At 42.0% G+C, this 14,324-nt stretch overlaps 1 protein-coding gene and 1 long non-coding RNA gene across 2 annotated transcripts; both read left to right on the top strand.

Annotated features, from left to right (window-relative positions):
* The first annotated feature begins 451 nt into the window (after positions 1–451).
* LOC134076119 (uncharacterized) lies at positions 452–2,605 on the top strand. Its single transcript, XR_009938541.1, has 3 exons — positions 452–511; positions 1,476–1,523; positions 2,088–2,605. It is a non-coding gene; the product is annotated as an uncharacterized LOC134076119 (long non-coding RNA).
* Positions 2,606–3,659: 1,054 nt separating this feature from the next.
* LOC134076775 (activating transcription factor 7-interacting protein 1-like) lies at positions 3,660–12,544 on the top strand. The gene is made up of 9 exons (XM_062531988.1): positions 3,660–3,737; positions 4,205–4,809; positions 5,242–5,343; positions 7,069–7,161; positions 7,273–7,328; positions 10,115–10,191; positions 10,804–11,334; positions 11,549–11,607; positions 11,694–12,544. Exons 2-9 carry the CDS (start codon positions 4,210–4,212, stop codon positions 12,120–12,122), a joined length of 1,947 nt encoding a protein of 648 aa, XP_062387972.1. The 5' UTR covers positions 3,660–3,737; positions 4,205–4,209; the 3' UTR covers positions 12,123–12,544.
* Positions 12,545–14,324: the final 1,780 nt, after the last annotated feature.

Consider the following 14,324-nt stretch of genomic DNA (forward strand, 5'->3'; position numbering starts at 1 on the left):
TATAGTTATGAATAGTAAATAAACCATCATTAAGCAAAAATAATGTACAGTGTCACTGTCAGCTGGACTAGCAGATATCGATAGTGCTACACATAACGTCAGCTATAACTCTGCACGTAGCTGGTCACTATGCAGGTATTGGTACGTTTTGTTTCATGTTTATTTCATAACATAAGACTTGAAATAGATGCTTGTTATCATTATTAGGCTATCATGCCAGATCATAGACCCAGACCCACTAGTTTACATGGGCTGGCATCAGGCGAGCCAAACCTACCCATAATTCTTTGTGTTTTGATGACTTTGGTCACATGTCTTAGCGATCTCTATAGGCCTACTCAGAGCGGTAGATATAACAGAGTGGCGACACTCCCATAGACCTCCATAGGAAACAATGGCGGACGTTTTTTCAGGCTACTTCCGCGTTATGGAGAGCTCAACAGTTCTTACAGTGACATTCGCGGAGTTTGCCTCATTCACTTCCATTGGTGTCTGCCTAACTTTGTCAGCGGTAAGTAAACGAAAGCACGACCTTTTTTGAAATTGTTATATATTTCCTATATCAACTGTACCAGTATGTACTCGTAGTGTTATTCGAGTTGTTTGTGCTGCTCGTTTAACTGTTATTTTTGTATCTTAGTTATGACCGAAATTTCAGAGCATAACGTTACGTTAGCCTACCAAGCTAACCTTAGACGTGGAGGGAGGCTATCTTAAATGTAATGTTCCTATGGAATGTCAGACATATCACACTTGGTTACGCTACTGTAGTAGAGCAACGTTAGATAATATATGGGGTTATCAAGGAGTTTGTATGACATTTATAATCCTATTTGCTGAACCTGATGGCGTTAGCTAATGTTAGCTAGTCAGCTCACGCACATTCGAAATGCAATGAAGGGGGAACAGTAACGTGATCTTAATGCATGCAATGGCATCAGATGTGCTCGTTATCAACGAGTTTGTGATTAAGTTGTTCTTCAGATGAACAGTGGAACTAATTAATGGGATGACATTTCATTTAGACCTGATCTAGCTTGTTAGCTTGCTAGATGGAATGTTTCATGGCACTATGAAGTGAACCTGAAGCTAAACTTGTGATCAGAGAGCATGATATGAACTCGGGTACATCTCTTCACAACAGAAATTTCAATTATGAACTTCAGGCCAGGGGAGCTGTAGAAGCAAAAACTGTACTATACTCTCCTGCCGTGCGTGTGTCACTTGCCTAACTGTCCAGTCCTGCCCCTAGTGCCACTACTGTTCCAACTCGGGAGTCGGGACAGTGGCACGAGACTAGAGCTTGGGATAGGGGCGCGTGTACAGTGCAGTACTTATTTTTGTTTCAACTGCTGTTGGATGTCAGGTTGCAGTCAATATTATTCTACATTGAATGTACATTTCTGAGGTCTATATCACCACAGCAGGTCGATGTATTTGATGGAATAATTTTGATTGCAATGACTATCTTGCAGATGCTGAAAGTGATGTGACAAGACATTGTCTTCAATTAAGTGGTCCTTGTAAGTAGGCTATAATAATTTTCTTTCTTTTTTTTTACCTTGTATGGATAACTGAAAAGTGTAGGTTAATGATGCTTTAAGGGTAGAATTAGGTCCATCCATAGAATAAGAACAATGTTTGCAATGATGTAGCCTAGTCTAGTTAGCTGTAGTGGGTATAGGCCTACTGTAATCAATCCCAATTGTTGTCTGTACAGCATGCTGGCATTCCTCACAAAGTCAGTTACTGATTACCCTCAGTATTGTTCTTATTACAATAAGAAAAGTCTCCTTGTGTTGATGAATGCAATGGCTAAAGTGCAGTGATTTCTTATAGCCTGTCAGCTTTTTATTCTCAAAATAACCATGAAAGATATTGTTGGGAATCATTGGTGTTATAAAAGTTATAAGGTGTGGCACCCCCAACCAACCTTGAAGGGGTCAGCCGTGTATGTAAAACTCTTGCTGGCCTTTTGCTTTTGTTTATGCTAATACCTTGATGTGGCATCTGTGAATGTATTTTACCAAGTATACACTGACTTTTACCTGCTCTCTCCATTTTCCACTGTGCCTGTTCTTGCCTAGGACCAAGGATGCAGAGGACAAGACGGGTGTGTAGTATTGACTGAAATGATCAGAGAAGGTCATTTTTTATGGTTTAGGTCCAAACGAAGGGACCCTTCCAACCTCAGCATCTCCAACACCTCCTGTCACACCTCCAGCCAAATGTGCTACATCTTCCTCAGTTAACCTTCTTGTACTGTAGGTGTGCATGTCCAGCATCCTTTGCACATTAATGTCTTTAGTTGTACACACGGTACGGTTGTTCAGATTTGGGAATCTGAAATGTTTTTCAGAATGTCTTTGAAAATATAAATGGGTGTTAACCCTCCTTTTTATATTGCAGTCTCACCATATCTCCCTTAAGCCTTTTCTGTGTGTATTCCTGTTCTTGATGTTGTTAAAACATAGCCTACTTGTTCCACACATTGAAAATGTAATAAACAAATGTATTGAAAACTCAAAATGTATCAGTCATCCTTTTTATGCTGTTCTAAGTGCTTTCTTGAAACAGATGATTGCGTATTGAGTTACAATGTTATCGAAACAGTGGGTGTCCTGAACGAACTGTTGAACAAACTTAACTTTAACATACACACTTTTAACATTTTGGCTGTTATTTATCGTTCTTTGTTAATGTATTTTCATATGTTTATGGCTTAATCTGAAAATATTACTAAGGCTGTGTGGTGGCCATATTTAGGCTATTCCTCAAAAAAAACAAATTAACTGATTGACTGCATTGATCTAACTTTTAACGTATAACCTGTTACTGGTTGCCATATATTATAGATGTTCATGGCTTACTCCTAAAATTGTGAAGGCTGTGGGTGTGTAGGCCTATATAGTTAGGGTGGCCACCTTCTCATCAAAATAACTGGAGAGGATCACTGAACATCTCAAATACCCACGGTAACATTGGATACAAAATACATACATTTCAACAATGTAAGTTTATTATGCATGACGACAAACAGGCAAATCACGGAACCAGGAATGGAGCTGATGCCGAGAGGTAGGCTAAATGGCAGTGTCAGCTACCACAGAATAGACTATTTCAGAACGATGTTTGCAGAGCAAACTTGCGATATGTCATGGGCACTAATGTAAACATGCTAACCAACGTTATAGCACTTCAAATTGAACTCGTGTTTGGAATGTTTCGATGTTTCTCGTGATCATTGCTGTCTATCCCATAGAAATAACATGGCAGCGCCAGGGCTGGTTAGAACTGTTGTAGCGTACATGAACCACGTGACGGCGCGGCGGCGACTTCAAAGAGTGTCGCAACTCTCTCTATCTATGGCTCTGGGCCTACTGCATTAAAACCATAGACAGTAACACATGGGTTTCATCAGTTTACACATGTATAAAATCAAGCACCTTGATTAGGAATGAAGGCTGCGTGGTGCTTGATTAATACACCTGTGGAAAGGGACCTGTTTAAACCCATGAATAGATGAAAACACAACATTAGGCTACTGCATGCTTGGAGGGAAATCCAGGTTGATCCAGGCCCCTGTGATTCAAGGATTTATACTCCAGGCCACGAAGCGGCGATATGTGCCTCCCTGCTTGTCTACCGTAAATAACACATGTCAGGAGAGGAAATCTTAGTCATATCAGAGAAAACTATTTGCTTACTTGCAGGTCTTGGCTGTGAAGTGCGCTCTCGTAAGTCTTATACGCTCACAATACTGAAGTGCTAGGTTTCTGCAAACGCATGGTCTTGGTAAAACTTTTAACCTTGCTAACTGAGTGCCTTGTGAGTTAAGTGTCTGTCTGTCTGAATGAGTATTAAGTAGCCTACTACAACAACAACCTTATCTTTTGCGCCTCACATTGCTGTAGATATTCCAATCGTAGCATTTTTGCTAGTAGGCTTATCTCATCCTAAATCGTCTGTGGGCTAGTACTTTTTGGCGATCACATTAGCGACACCACCCTTGCTATGCAGCAGCTTTTCCTAGACGACATTCAAGTTACGTTTAGGAGACTTGAACTTGTACCCGAGTAGCCTAGTAAAAGTTTTCTGTAAAGTAGCAGTTCCGGACCAGGTTTATTTTTTCTTAAAATAAAGCTGTCAGTGCAACAAAATCACTTCCCTCACTTCTCTGTCACGTTCTTATTGTTTTGTCTAGTCGGAATGATGGACCCAAGAGAACTGAATAAAGAAATTCCAAGAGCTAAAAAAACAATGGGATTTAACAGGCATCATCTGAACCACCTGCGCAAGGTCTACTCTGGCTTCACACCTTATCCAGTCTCAAAACCCTCTGAAAAGATTTGGTCACCTGTAAATGAATGTTCAGCAAACACACCTGAAGCCACACCAAGTAACCAATCTACAGATTCAGTCAGTAATAATCCTCAAATACCATCAACTGTTCCATTATTGCACACATATGATGATCAGATAGCGACAGAGGAGCCAATGATTGTTGCAGACGTTCTGTCATCCGCACCTCATTTCTCAAATGAAGACCAGTCAGTCACAGTGGAAACAGAGGAAGAAAGTGCATACTCTGCACTGCTGGTGAAAATTGAAACGCTTAAGAAATTCAGAATTGCGCCCATCAAACAGCCAAGCACAGTGTCGTCAGAGGTGATGGCACCCAACAAGGATGTGCATGACACTGGGGGCCATGGAACAGAACGTGCCAAGCAGGAGAGTGATCTGTTAGAGACTACATTGGAAATGAAGATCTGTGGGACTGCAAACGAACGATGGATGCGTTTGGAGAAGGTATGTCTGCCCATGGTGAAGGAGGATAGTACAACTCGGCTGGTTATTGTATGATTGAAATGTCTTAGAGACACTCTATAAAACAGTGGTACCTACAAAAAAAGCACAGGATTGTTATTACTGAACAGTTATGCAAAATGGCAATGTGACATGGATACACTACCAGAATGCCAGCTGAGATCAGTTGAATTGTTGTTTAATCAGGGCAGCAGTTTCCAGATTACATTGTGCGCTTACTGTAATTGCAAAACGGTTCTCCAATGTTTTCTTGGCCATTTAAAATTATATCTGATTAGTAAATAGAATGTGGCTTTGGAACATTGGATGAATGGTTGCTGATAATGGGCAGTATTAAAGATCAGCCATTTCTTTTTACAACAGTCGAAGTGAAAGTCTCTCTACCATCTCTGTTGTGATCTTGCATTTATACAGGTGGTTCAGCTTGTAGTGACAGAGCACTTCACTGTGTTTGAGAAAAATCTTCAAGAGCTTCGTGGCAGGATGATGAAGATTGAAAGGACCATTAAAGAACAGGTTGGGAGAGTGCCTTTGCCTCTGTATACAAACACACATGCACATGTATTTTGTATCCAAGGATTACAGTTAAGCCCAAAATTATTAGCCCCCCTTATGAATTCAGACATAATCCTTTGTTTATACATGAAAATGACCATTTCCAAAAATGTGCCTAGTTTATATGATTACAGAAGCGCAAAGACAGTATGCCCACAAAGTTTGATGATCATTATTTACTCATGCTCTGATTTGTGACAAGAAAAGCAAGAATTGACATGTTCAAAATTATTAGCCCCCAGACCATTTATAGTCAATAGTGTAGCCTTTCTTTGCTTCAAATGACAACAACTTCTTTGAATAGTCTTTTACTAGATTGGCACATATCTCTTAAGCACTCTTTAGCTCCAGCTCGTCCAAACGGCATGGTTTTCTTGTATGGACTCTTGCTTTAAGCACGTGCCACAGATTCTCAATGGGGCTGAGGTCTGGTCTCTGTGTAGGCTATTCCAGCACCTTGATTTTGGTATCCTTTAGGGCGTTTTAGACCACTTTTCACTATGCCTTGGGTTATTATCATGCTGAAGGACCTGGTGGCGACCTAAGCCTAGACTAAGAGCAGGTGTCTTGATGTTATCCCTCAAAAGGTCAGCATAATCTTTCTTTTTCATGATCCCATGCACCCAAACAAGGCTCCCTGTGCCTGAGACAGCAACACAGCCCCATAACATGATGCTCCTACCACCATGCTTCACTGTGGGAACTGTATTTTTATGGTTGTAGGCCTTCCCTTTTTTCGCCAAACATAGGCAACATCCATGTGCCCAAACAGCTCCAGTTTAACGTCATCAGACCAAAGGACAGTTTTCCAAAACTCATTTTTAGCTTTTAAATGTGCATGGGCAAAGTTCAGTCTGACTTTGAAGCGCCCCTTTTGGAGTAATGTTTTTTTTCTCAGCCGATGACCTTGGAGGCCTCCACAATAAAAATCCCTCGCTACTGTCTTCCTCAAGACTTTAACCCCAGAGGTCTCAAGGTCAGCAACTATCATTTTGGCAGATGTGCAGGGTTGCTTGCTAACATCCCTGATGATTTTTCTCTCTAGATTGAGATATTTAGCATTTTCATCCACACTTAGGTTTGTTATGCACAAACTTGGAACTCTTTGTGCTTTGTAATGATGCCTTGCACGGCTGTTCTACAGACTGTGAAGCATCTAGAGATTACAGTATAGCCTTTCTCCATATTATAGGCCTCAATGATGTTCTTTCTGAGGTCCAGACAGATTTCCTTTATCTTCAGAATGCCTCTAAAGGCAGTCCCCTCTCAGTCAGGTGTTCAAGTGCCTGTAGGCCTGTTTCTTGAAGTCTTTAGGTAAACAATCAATGCTGGTTGGGTGTTCAGGTGTTGTCTGGACATTAACTAACTGCAAAGGTGTGGCTTGAAAGGTGACAGGTTGGTCGTGTGTGTTTAAAAGCAAAAAAATCACATGGGGGCTATTCATTTTGACCACTCCACTTTTCACACAATTTGAGATTAAGCGTTCCTAATAATATATTAACACTCCAAAATGCACCAGATTCTACATAATAACACTGGCGAATGTTTGATTTTGAAAATTTGATCAGGGATGAAACATTTAGGGAGAATTTTAGAGTAATGTTCCAAAATTTCAGGGGGGCTAATAATTTTGGGCTTAACTGTACGTTTTTAATTAATCTGCATCTTTTTAATTCATTTTTTTAGACACAGATACGAAGGCTAGCCAGACAGCTCCAAATGCCTAAAGAGGAGTTGATCTCCGGGAGTGTGTCTATGGTTGATGCTACTCCTGCTACGGTAATGGCTACTACTACTGCTATTACTACTACTACTACTATTACTACCTATCTTGCCACAACAGCAACAGTGTATGCTTCGGTTAAATTAATATGTTTTTCTGCTTTTCAGGAGCCTAAATCTCCATCCACTCCAGCCACTGCTTCCACACCTACCCAAGGACCAAGGTTTGTTGCTCCGGCTGCAGGGATTATTTCTGAGAAGTAACCTTCTGCCCATAACTTAGATTCTGCTCCCTGGCTATTATAACGACTGATTTATGATCCATTTTCATACAAAAAAAGTGCTTCAAATTGCTCCATTCCGACCATATTGAAACCAGGCTAGCCAAAATATTATGCGAAGTGAATAAAAAGTCCACACTCTGCGTTTATTTAGTCTGCATTCATATTCATATTATGCATTATTCAACACCAACAACAATGGCTGCACTTTCTTTGGAATTGAGTAAACAACAACTGCATTTAAAACTTTTACAACAAAGATGCGTTTGCTGTACGTCAGAAGTGAATGAAGGGTTCTAAACCTAAGATTTGAGAAACAGTCTTTTATTTCATGAAATATCCCAGATGCGTTTTAGGTCAAAAGATCTGAGACATCATTGTTTGTCCATGAATTGAAGTCTCCTCTAAAGTGATAATTTGTACAATAATTAAGCTAGCTGTTTTTACAGCCCCAATGTGCATTTCTCTGTGCATGTAGCCTCAGTCACAAAGTGTTAGCTCATACAATATTTGGAAAATCAGACCTCGTCTAACACAATATGCCAGACAACATCTTATGCAGGTCATGACCTGATGCATTGACTACCTGATGCAGTGGCCCATCTGGTCTTTGTTTACACAAAGAAGACACATGCAATTCCTCTGTTAATTACTGCTCATTGGCTTTCTATACCACCCAGAATTGAATTAAAATCCCTCAATCTGACCTATAGGACACTTACCGGATCTGCACCTTGTACTGGCCCTCTGTCCCCCCTCACCCACAGTGGCCCTCTGATGATTGTGTGCTGTATCAGCCGTCAACACTAAGGGGTCACAGTCAAGACTCCTTTCTTCTGTGATTCCTTGGTCATAGGATGATTTACCTAATGCTCCTCATTCTAGTGATAGCTTTGGGATCTTCAAAAGCGTCTAAAGACTTCTTCACCTTGTTTTTCCTTACAGAGTTGTGGTTTGTATACTTTATGGTTATTGTTATTGTTCTGTCAAATGCTTTTAGTAATATTAGTATTTCTAGGCCGTAGGATTTTCCTCTATACCCTGTTCATGAGTGTCAATGTAATTTTTATTGATGACAGTGTAAGTTGCTTTAGACACAATACCAAATATTCCTAAAAATCATTAACATAAATCAATACAATAAGCTTAAAGTGTAACTCCGGTGAAAATGGACCAAAAGGTGTTTTTCTGAATGAAATAATAGTTGTCTGAAAAAAATAATAGTTTGCGAACCCAGAGGTTAAAACAGAAGACTGTTAAGAACACTGGATTCAACTGGATTTTCAAAGGAAAGTTAAGATCCACTTCACATAATTGCCTTATATGGACTTTTACTACGGGAGGAGCTGGTAAAGGGAGAAGTGGTAAGTGTTCTTAACAATCTTCTGTAATAAACTTCGGTTTCGTGAACTAAATTGTTGGTGCTTCGTTTAATGTGTAGAGATCCAGAGCAAGGTACTGACAAGGTTTGGCGCTGTTTTGAGCAATATTACTGGTTAAAAACGAGCTATTTTTAAAAGCTTTTGGCTCGCCGCCCCTAGCTAGTTCACTGTTTGCAATTTTGGGCTCTAGAATTTACCGGTGCTAGCTCTGTAGTGCTTAATAATAACATTATTGCTTCCATAGCTGAGTTGATGTATTTTTCATTCAGAAAAACACCTTTTGGACCATTTTGAGAGTTATACTTAATGGAGATCCTTTAATTAAGGTATGGTTTAATCAGAAAAGGTCCTTGCTTGCCAGGTATGTTCTTTGTGCACTGTACATTGAACGGGCAAAGTAAACTGTCCTATGAATGCAAACTTCAGATGGTACCAAGAAGTGTTGATTTCCCATAAAGCATGTTAAGGGAATTCATTATAGGAGAATCCCCAAACCTGGATTCTGCCAGAGATCTTTTCATCCAAGCTGTTGGAATGGCTGGGATTAATTAGTCCTCTGCAGACAGCATGATAACACCTGTTGTGTTTAGGGCAGGATGGGCCACAACACAGCACAACTGCACTCACTCAGCATGTTAATGGCAAGAAAGCATTGTCTGGGGGAGCAGATGTCATCTCTGCAACAATATTGGTGTGGGGGCATTTACATAGTTTGCAGGGGAGGAGTACAGGCCAAGTCATTCAAACTAGATGGCTGTGACCTTGGAAATGAGACCAAAGAGTCACGCAAGAGTAGCTCTGATGGAGAATTCCCCTAAGACCAGACACATGCGAAAGAAGATTCGCAGATTACAAGTCAAGTGTGGAAAAATGCAAGGGGGAGCGTTGAATATTCAGATTCAGAGTTGCTCTCTTACAGAAGGTACTGAACCATACACACAATCTGGAACCCTTTGGCTATACTGTGTATGTACCAACAACTGCTTGAACTGTTCTCCAAGGTTCTTGGTTTCATTGCACTCAGGTTACCATAAACAAGAAATGTTCAAGTTTCAGTTATTATGGTGGAGTCTCCCAGTAATTCAATGAGAGGGTATTCTCACAGTTTTCGGGCATAAATATTAATAGGCTACTGATTCAAAAGCTTAAAATATTTAACCTTCCATGTGGCAATACTGTACATTACAAGCCATGTTACTGTGTTATGATTTAGCAAATTATTATATTTTGATGTGTAATACATACATGCAGTAGCTTTATTAACCTTTTTTATTACTTATTTGCCATGCCCGTCTACTTTGTTGCGTTGTTGCCCGTTTTCAAGTCTCTTTCTCTCTGGCTTTCCAGTTGTAGTGATGCAAGTAATCCCAAGAATCCTGATGGTTTGCCAGCTGAACAGAACAGTTGCCAGACAAACTCTGAAGGTTTGCACCCATGTTGTGTTTGCCAGTGTGACATCGTGTCACTATGTTTGATTCATTACATGCCAAGCATAGCCTGGGTGTTCCCATCCTGCCTTGCACGGTGATTTCATTCACGCTGCTAAGGCAGTCTGGGAACTACCGCCCTAATTTTTGCCTGAGATAGGGGACCAATCACAGAACAGGGGGGAAAGCAAGACCATGATGAGCTATGCACAGACGCATTTGATAGACATCCCTGGCGCCCAATGAACGGATCTGGGCATTTTTTCAAATACGAGAAAATGAACGTCTGGTTGCCAGACCACGTCTCATTTGAGAAGTGGTAGGCGCTAGCCAGGCTATGCCAAGCATGTAACAGCCATCACAGAATTGCTTGGAATAATTTCCCTGTACTGCACCTCTGAAGGGAAGGAAGTGGTAACTGAATTGTTAATCACATTATTAAGACACCTTAATCCCTCATTAGCTTTTCTTAATACTTGCAAAACTAATCATTCAATATGTTTCTGTCTCTAGTACATGTTTTTTCCCCCACCTATAACAATTCTTTTAAAATACTATTCTTCCTACCTGCCTTCTCTCATTCCTTGTCCGTCCCTTCTTGTCTCTCAGATGCCCTCGATTCCCACCTCATGGCTCCAAACCTCCCAATGGACACGGTTCCAGGGAACGTTCCCATGTCAGTTAGACCAGCGCCTCAACCCTGCATGGCTCAGCCAGTCACGTGTCCTCCCAGTCACAGCTGCCCAGCCCAGCCCGAGGGACATGGACAGTGTCGACAGGACACGCTTGCACGGCACCCCCACAACCCCCAGAATGTTCTCAGTTCTCTCGCTGCCGTTGCCAGTGATTCCTTTCCCGGTTCTCAGCTGCTGCTCCAGGCCACGGCCCAGGCAGCCCAGAGACCAGATGCCTACCCCCTCATGAGTTTCCCCCACGCTGGCCCTGGTTATAGGACGCCTGTTCTGTCCCCCACCACTGCCGCCCCGTTATCTGGAGGGCTAGCTGCTCTGCCCGTCGCTGGGACTCGGATGTCTCCCACTGTTCACCCACCAGGAGAGCGAGATGACAGCAAAGTTGGTGGTGATGGTGGTGACAGTGCCGGTGCCGGTGCCGTTGATGGTGCTAATAATTCCTGTGAAGGTGAGATGGTCTTCTCTGACATTGCCATTACTGCACTTACACACACTGCACTCCCCCACTTCTTGCTTGAATAGCAAACGGTGTTAAGTTGACAGGTGTTCAGTCGTATGACTACAGCCACCACAAAAAGAAATGCCCATCATGTGGAGGAGAAAAAATAGCTGGAGAAATTGTGTCCGTGCTCTAGTCACTTTTGTTGCCTTGTTGCTTTCAGGGAAACGCTACATTGAACCAGAGGGGAGTGCTTCAGTGGATGCTTTCACGTGTATAAAGGTAAGGAATGATAAAAAAGAAAAGAAAACAAGTTTTTTTTCTTCTGTTCTTCTTGTTATCATTTACATCCAGTTACTCTTCCTTAGGTTCCTGGGCCTGGCAACCTGAAATCTGCCTTTGCTCTCAATCTGCCTCCCACTCTCCCGCATCTTGCCTCACTGCATTGCCTGGATCAGCTGCCCCGTGATGCCCTCTGGACCCCTGTCCCTGGTCAGCCTGTGCTCACGATAGCCAGCCTGCCCAGTCAGAAGGTTCTGGAGCTCACTTGGACCATGCCTGTGGGGGACCGAGCGGCCCTTGAACGCGTGCACAGTTATCACCTTTTTGCCTGTCCATTGACGTCCTCCCTGGCTCCTCAGCAATTGGCCTGGAAGAATATTGGAGTGGTCCGGGCAGAGACTTTGCCCATGACCTGCAGGTTCACCACCATTCAAGCAAACTGTAAGTGTTTCTTTGCTGTGTGTGCCCAGGACATCTACAACCGCTTCGGGCCTTTCTCTCGACCCTGTATCTGAAGTGGCTCTTTCGTTCTCCCCTGGTTGATAAAAAAAAAAATGCACTCATTGGTTCAGGTCTCTCGTGTTTTGAGCACCCCTACCTTGCATTTTTGTTCATCTTTTGGAGTGTAGAAATGTTGGTGTCTGGGAAGTGCTGGACTGGGATTTTGGTATGGGAGTCATTTTCATAGCTTTTGGTTGAAATCAAAAATGCTCTGCCTGACGTTTAAAGATTTAATTCTGGAGTTGGCTGTTTTTTTTTTTAAAGAACTGACATCCATGTTCACGTAAGACATATGTTCCTCTGGAGTTGGCTGTTTTTCCTAAGAACTGTCATCTGTTCAAGTCAGAGATAAGTTCTATATTATATATTATATTATATTAAGTTCTATCACGTTATTGTCGCGAATTAGGTCTAAATAAAGACAACAATAATACCTCATGCCAAACTCTGTCATTGTTTATTGTGTCACACACGATTAGTCATATCTCCATGTGAAAACTATGGTTGTTTTATGTGCAACCAAATTTGTCAATGAAGTGAAGGTATGAACATTCACTTACAGGGGAGTTGCGTCATAAACTGAGACCGTAGACTCTGAACAGTCTCAGTTCTGTCAATAGTTGGTCATAACTGCAAATGCTATGCATTAGCTTTACACAATACTTGCTTGTATGTGCAAGTTTTTTCAAGCTATTTTTTTTTGCAAGGAAAGACTTTCTTGGTATTGCCTCAATCATTGCAAGTGCTATAAATGTTTATTTAGTCCAGAGGCTGTTGCGGTGGGGGAAAATCAAGAAGTCGTCCTTTTTACACTTTTTCTTCACATAGTTAGTCTAAGATGATTTTTTATTAATTTGTCATTTTTTCATTCAATTTATCTTTACCCGCATCCAAGTATGTGGACAATGTTGTATAGACAGTATATATTGTGCCAAGTACTATCCTTACGTAAAGGGTTACTAACTAACTTTATTTATGGATGATCCACCTAGCCTAATTTTACCACTTTCTGTGATCATGCCCAATTTCAAGGTGGCACAACTATGCCGTATGATACAAGCAACGAGTATAAGATATACAAGATATGACTTGGGCGGCCTGCCAGAGTCTCTACATTTTCTTTTTTAAACTAAGAGGATTGATTAGTTGATATTTCTTTAATGTATTTGATCATAAGTCTTCCACTTGGAACAAACACCTGACTGTGAACACATCAATCAAACACTTAAGCCCAAACACTTCAGGCAGTCTTGTTCATTGCCTAGTGGACTATTTACAGAGTATTACATTTTAGTGGTCAAAATTATGCACCTTGTGATTGGATTATGAAACCAGTGGTCTCAATCTGACTCCCAGGGATCTGGCCATCTCCACGTGGCCATGTTGTATAGTAACCTGTAGAGGGAGCCATGCTCTATCATTGGAACTCACACTTTCCTCAACATTTGCTGGAAAGACAGTTGCACACATGCTCTCTCCCCTGCCTCCTCCTCCTCCTCCTCCTCCTCCTCTCCCCACCATTCTCTCAGTGCATACTAATGTTGAGAGAAGACCCACCTCCCTCCTTTCTCTGGGATGGGAGGGAGAGGCGGTCTCAGTTCAGAATCCTCTCCTCACCAGGCAAGGGAGTCTGAGTGGCAGAGCCGTGTGTCTTTCAGAGAGAGCCGCACTGATGCTACCCGGCACTATGTCCTGCCCAGCTGTGGCATGTGAGATACCATAGTTGAAATCAGGAGAGGTGGGCTTTTTTTCCCCCTTTTTCTTTCTCCTTTTTGCTCCTCCATTTGGATGGGAAGCCCTCTTTTGGTGAAGCCAAGCAAGGTGGAAGACAGACAGAGAGGGGGAACTGCTGGCAACCGCCACCACTCCCCCCCAGCTCACAGAGACAAGGAAAAACGGAGGCCGCTGGAGTATTCGTGTTTTTCTTTCGCTTTGTGTTCTTCTTCTTCCTCATCGTGGTGTTGGGAGGTGCTTTGTCTTTTCATTTGCTTGCTCTCTCCGTTCTCTGCCTTGCCATCTACTTCTCCATTTACCTTGTCTACAATTTCTTGTATTTATGAGCAACAGTCAGGAGGAGGGAAAGAGAGAGGGGATATTTCTTGTACGTTCTCCCCCCTTTTTTATTTCCCTCGTCCATTCACCCTTTCCTCCTCCATCCTCCCTGTCCCTCCTGGTTTCTCTTCTCCCCTTCTGTGCAGCCACCTTTCCCCATCCCC

This window comes from Sardina pilchardus, chromosome 3, assembly GCF_963854185.1.
Source record: "Sardina pilchardus chromosome 3, fSarPil1.1, whole genome shotgun sequence".
In the NCBI taxonomy this organism is placed as follows: Eukaryota; Metazoa; Chordata; class Actinopteri; order Clupeiformes; family Clupeidae; genus Sardina; species Sardina pilchardus.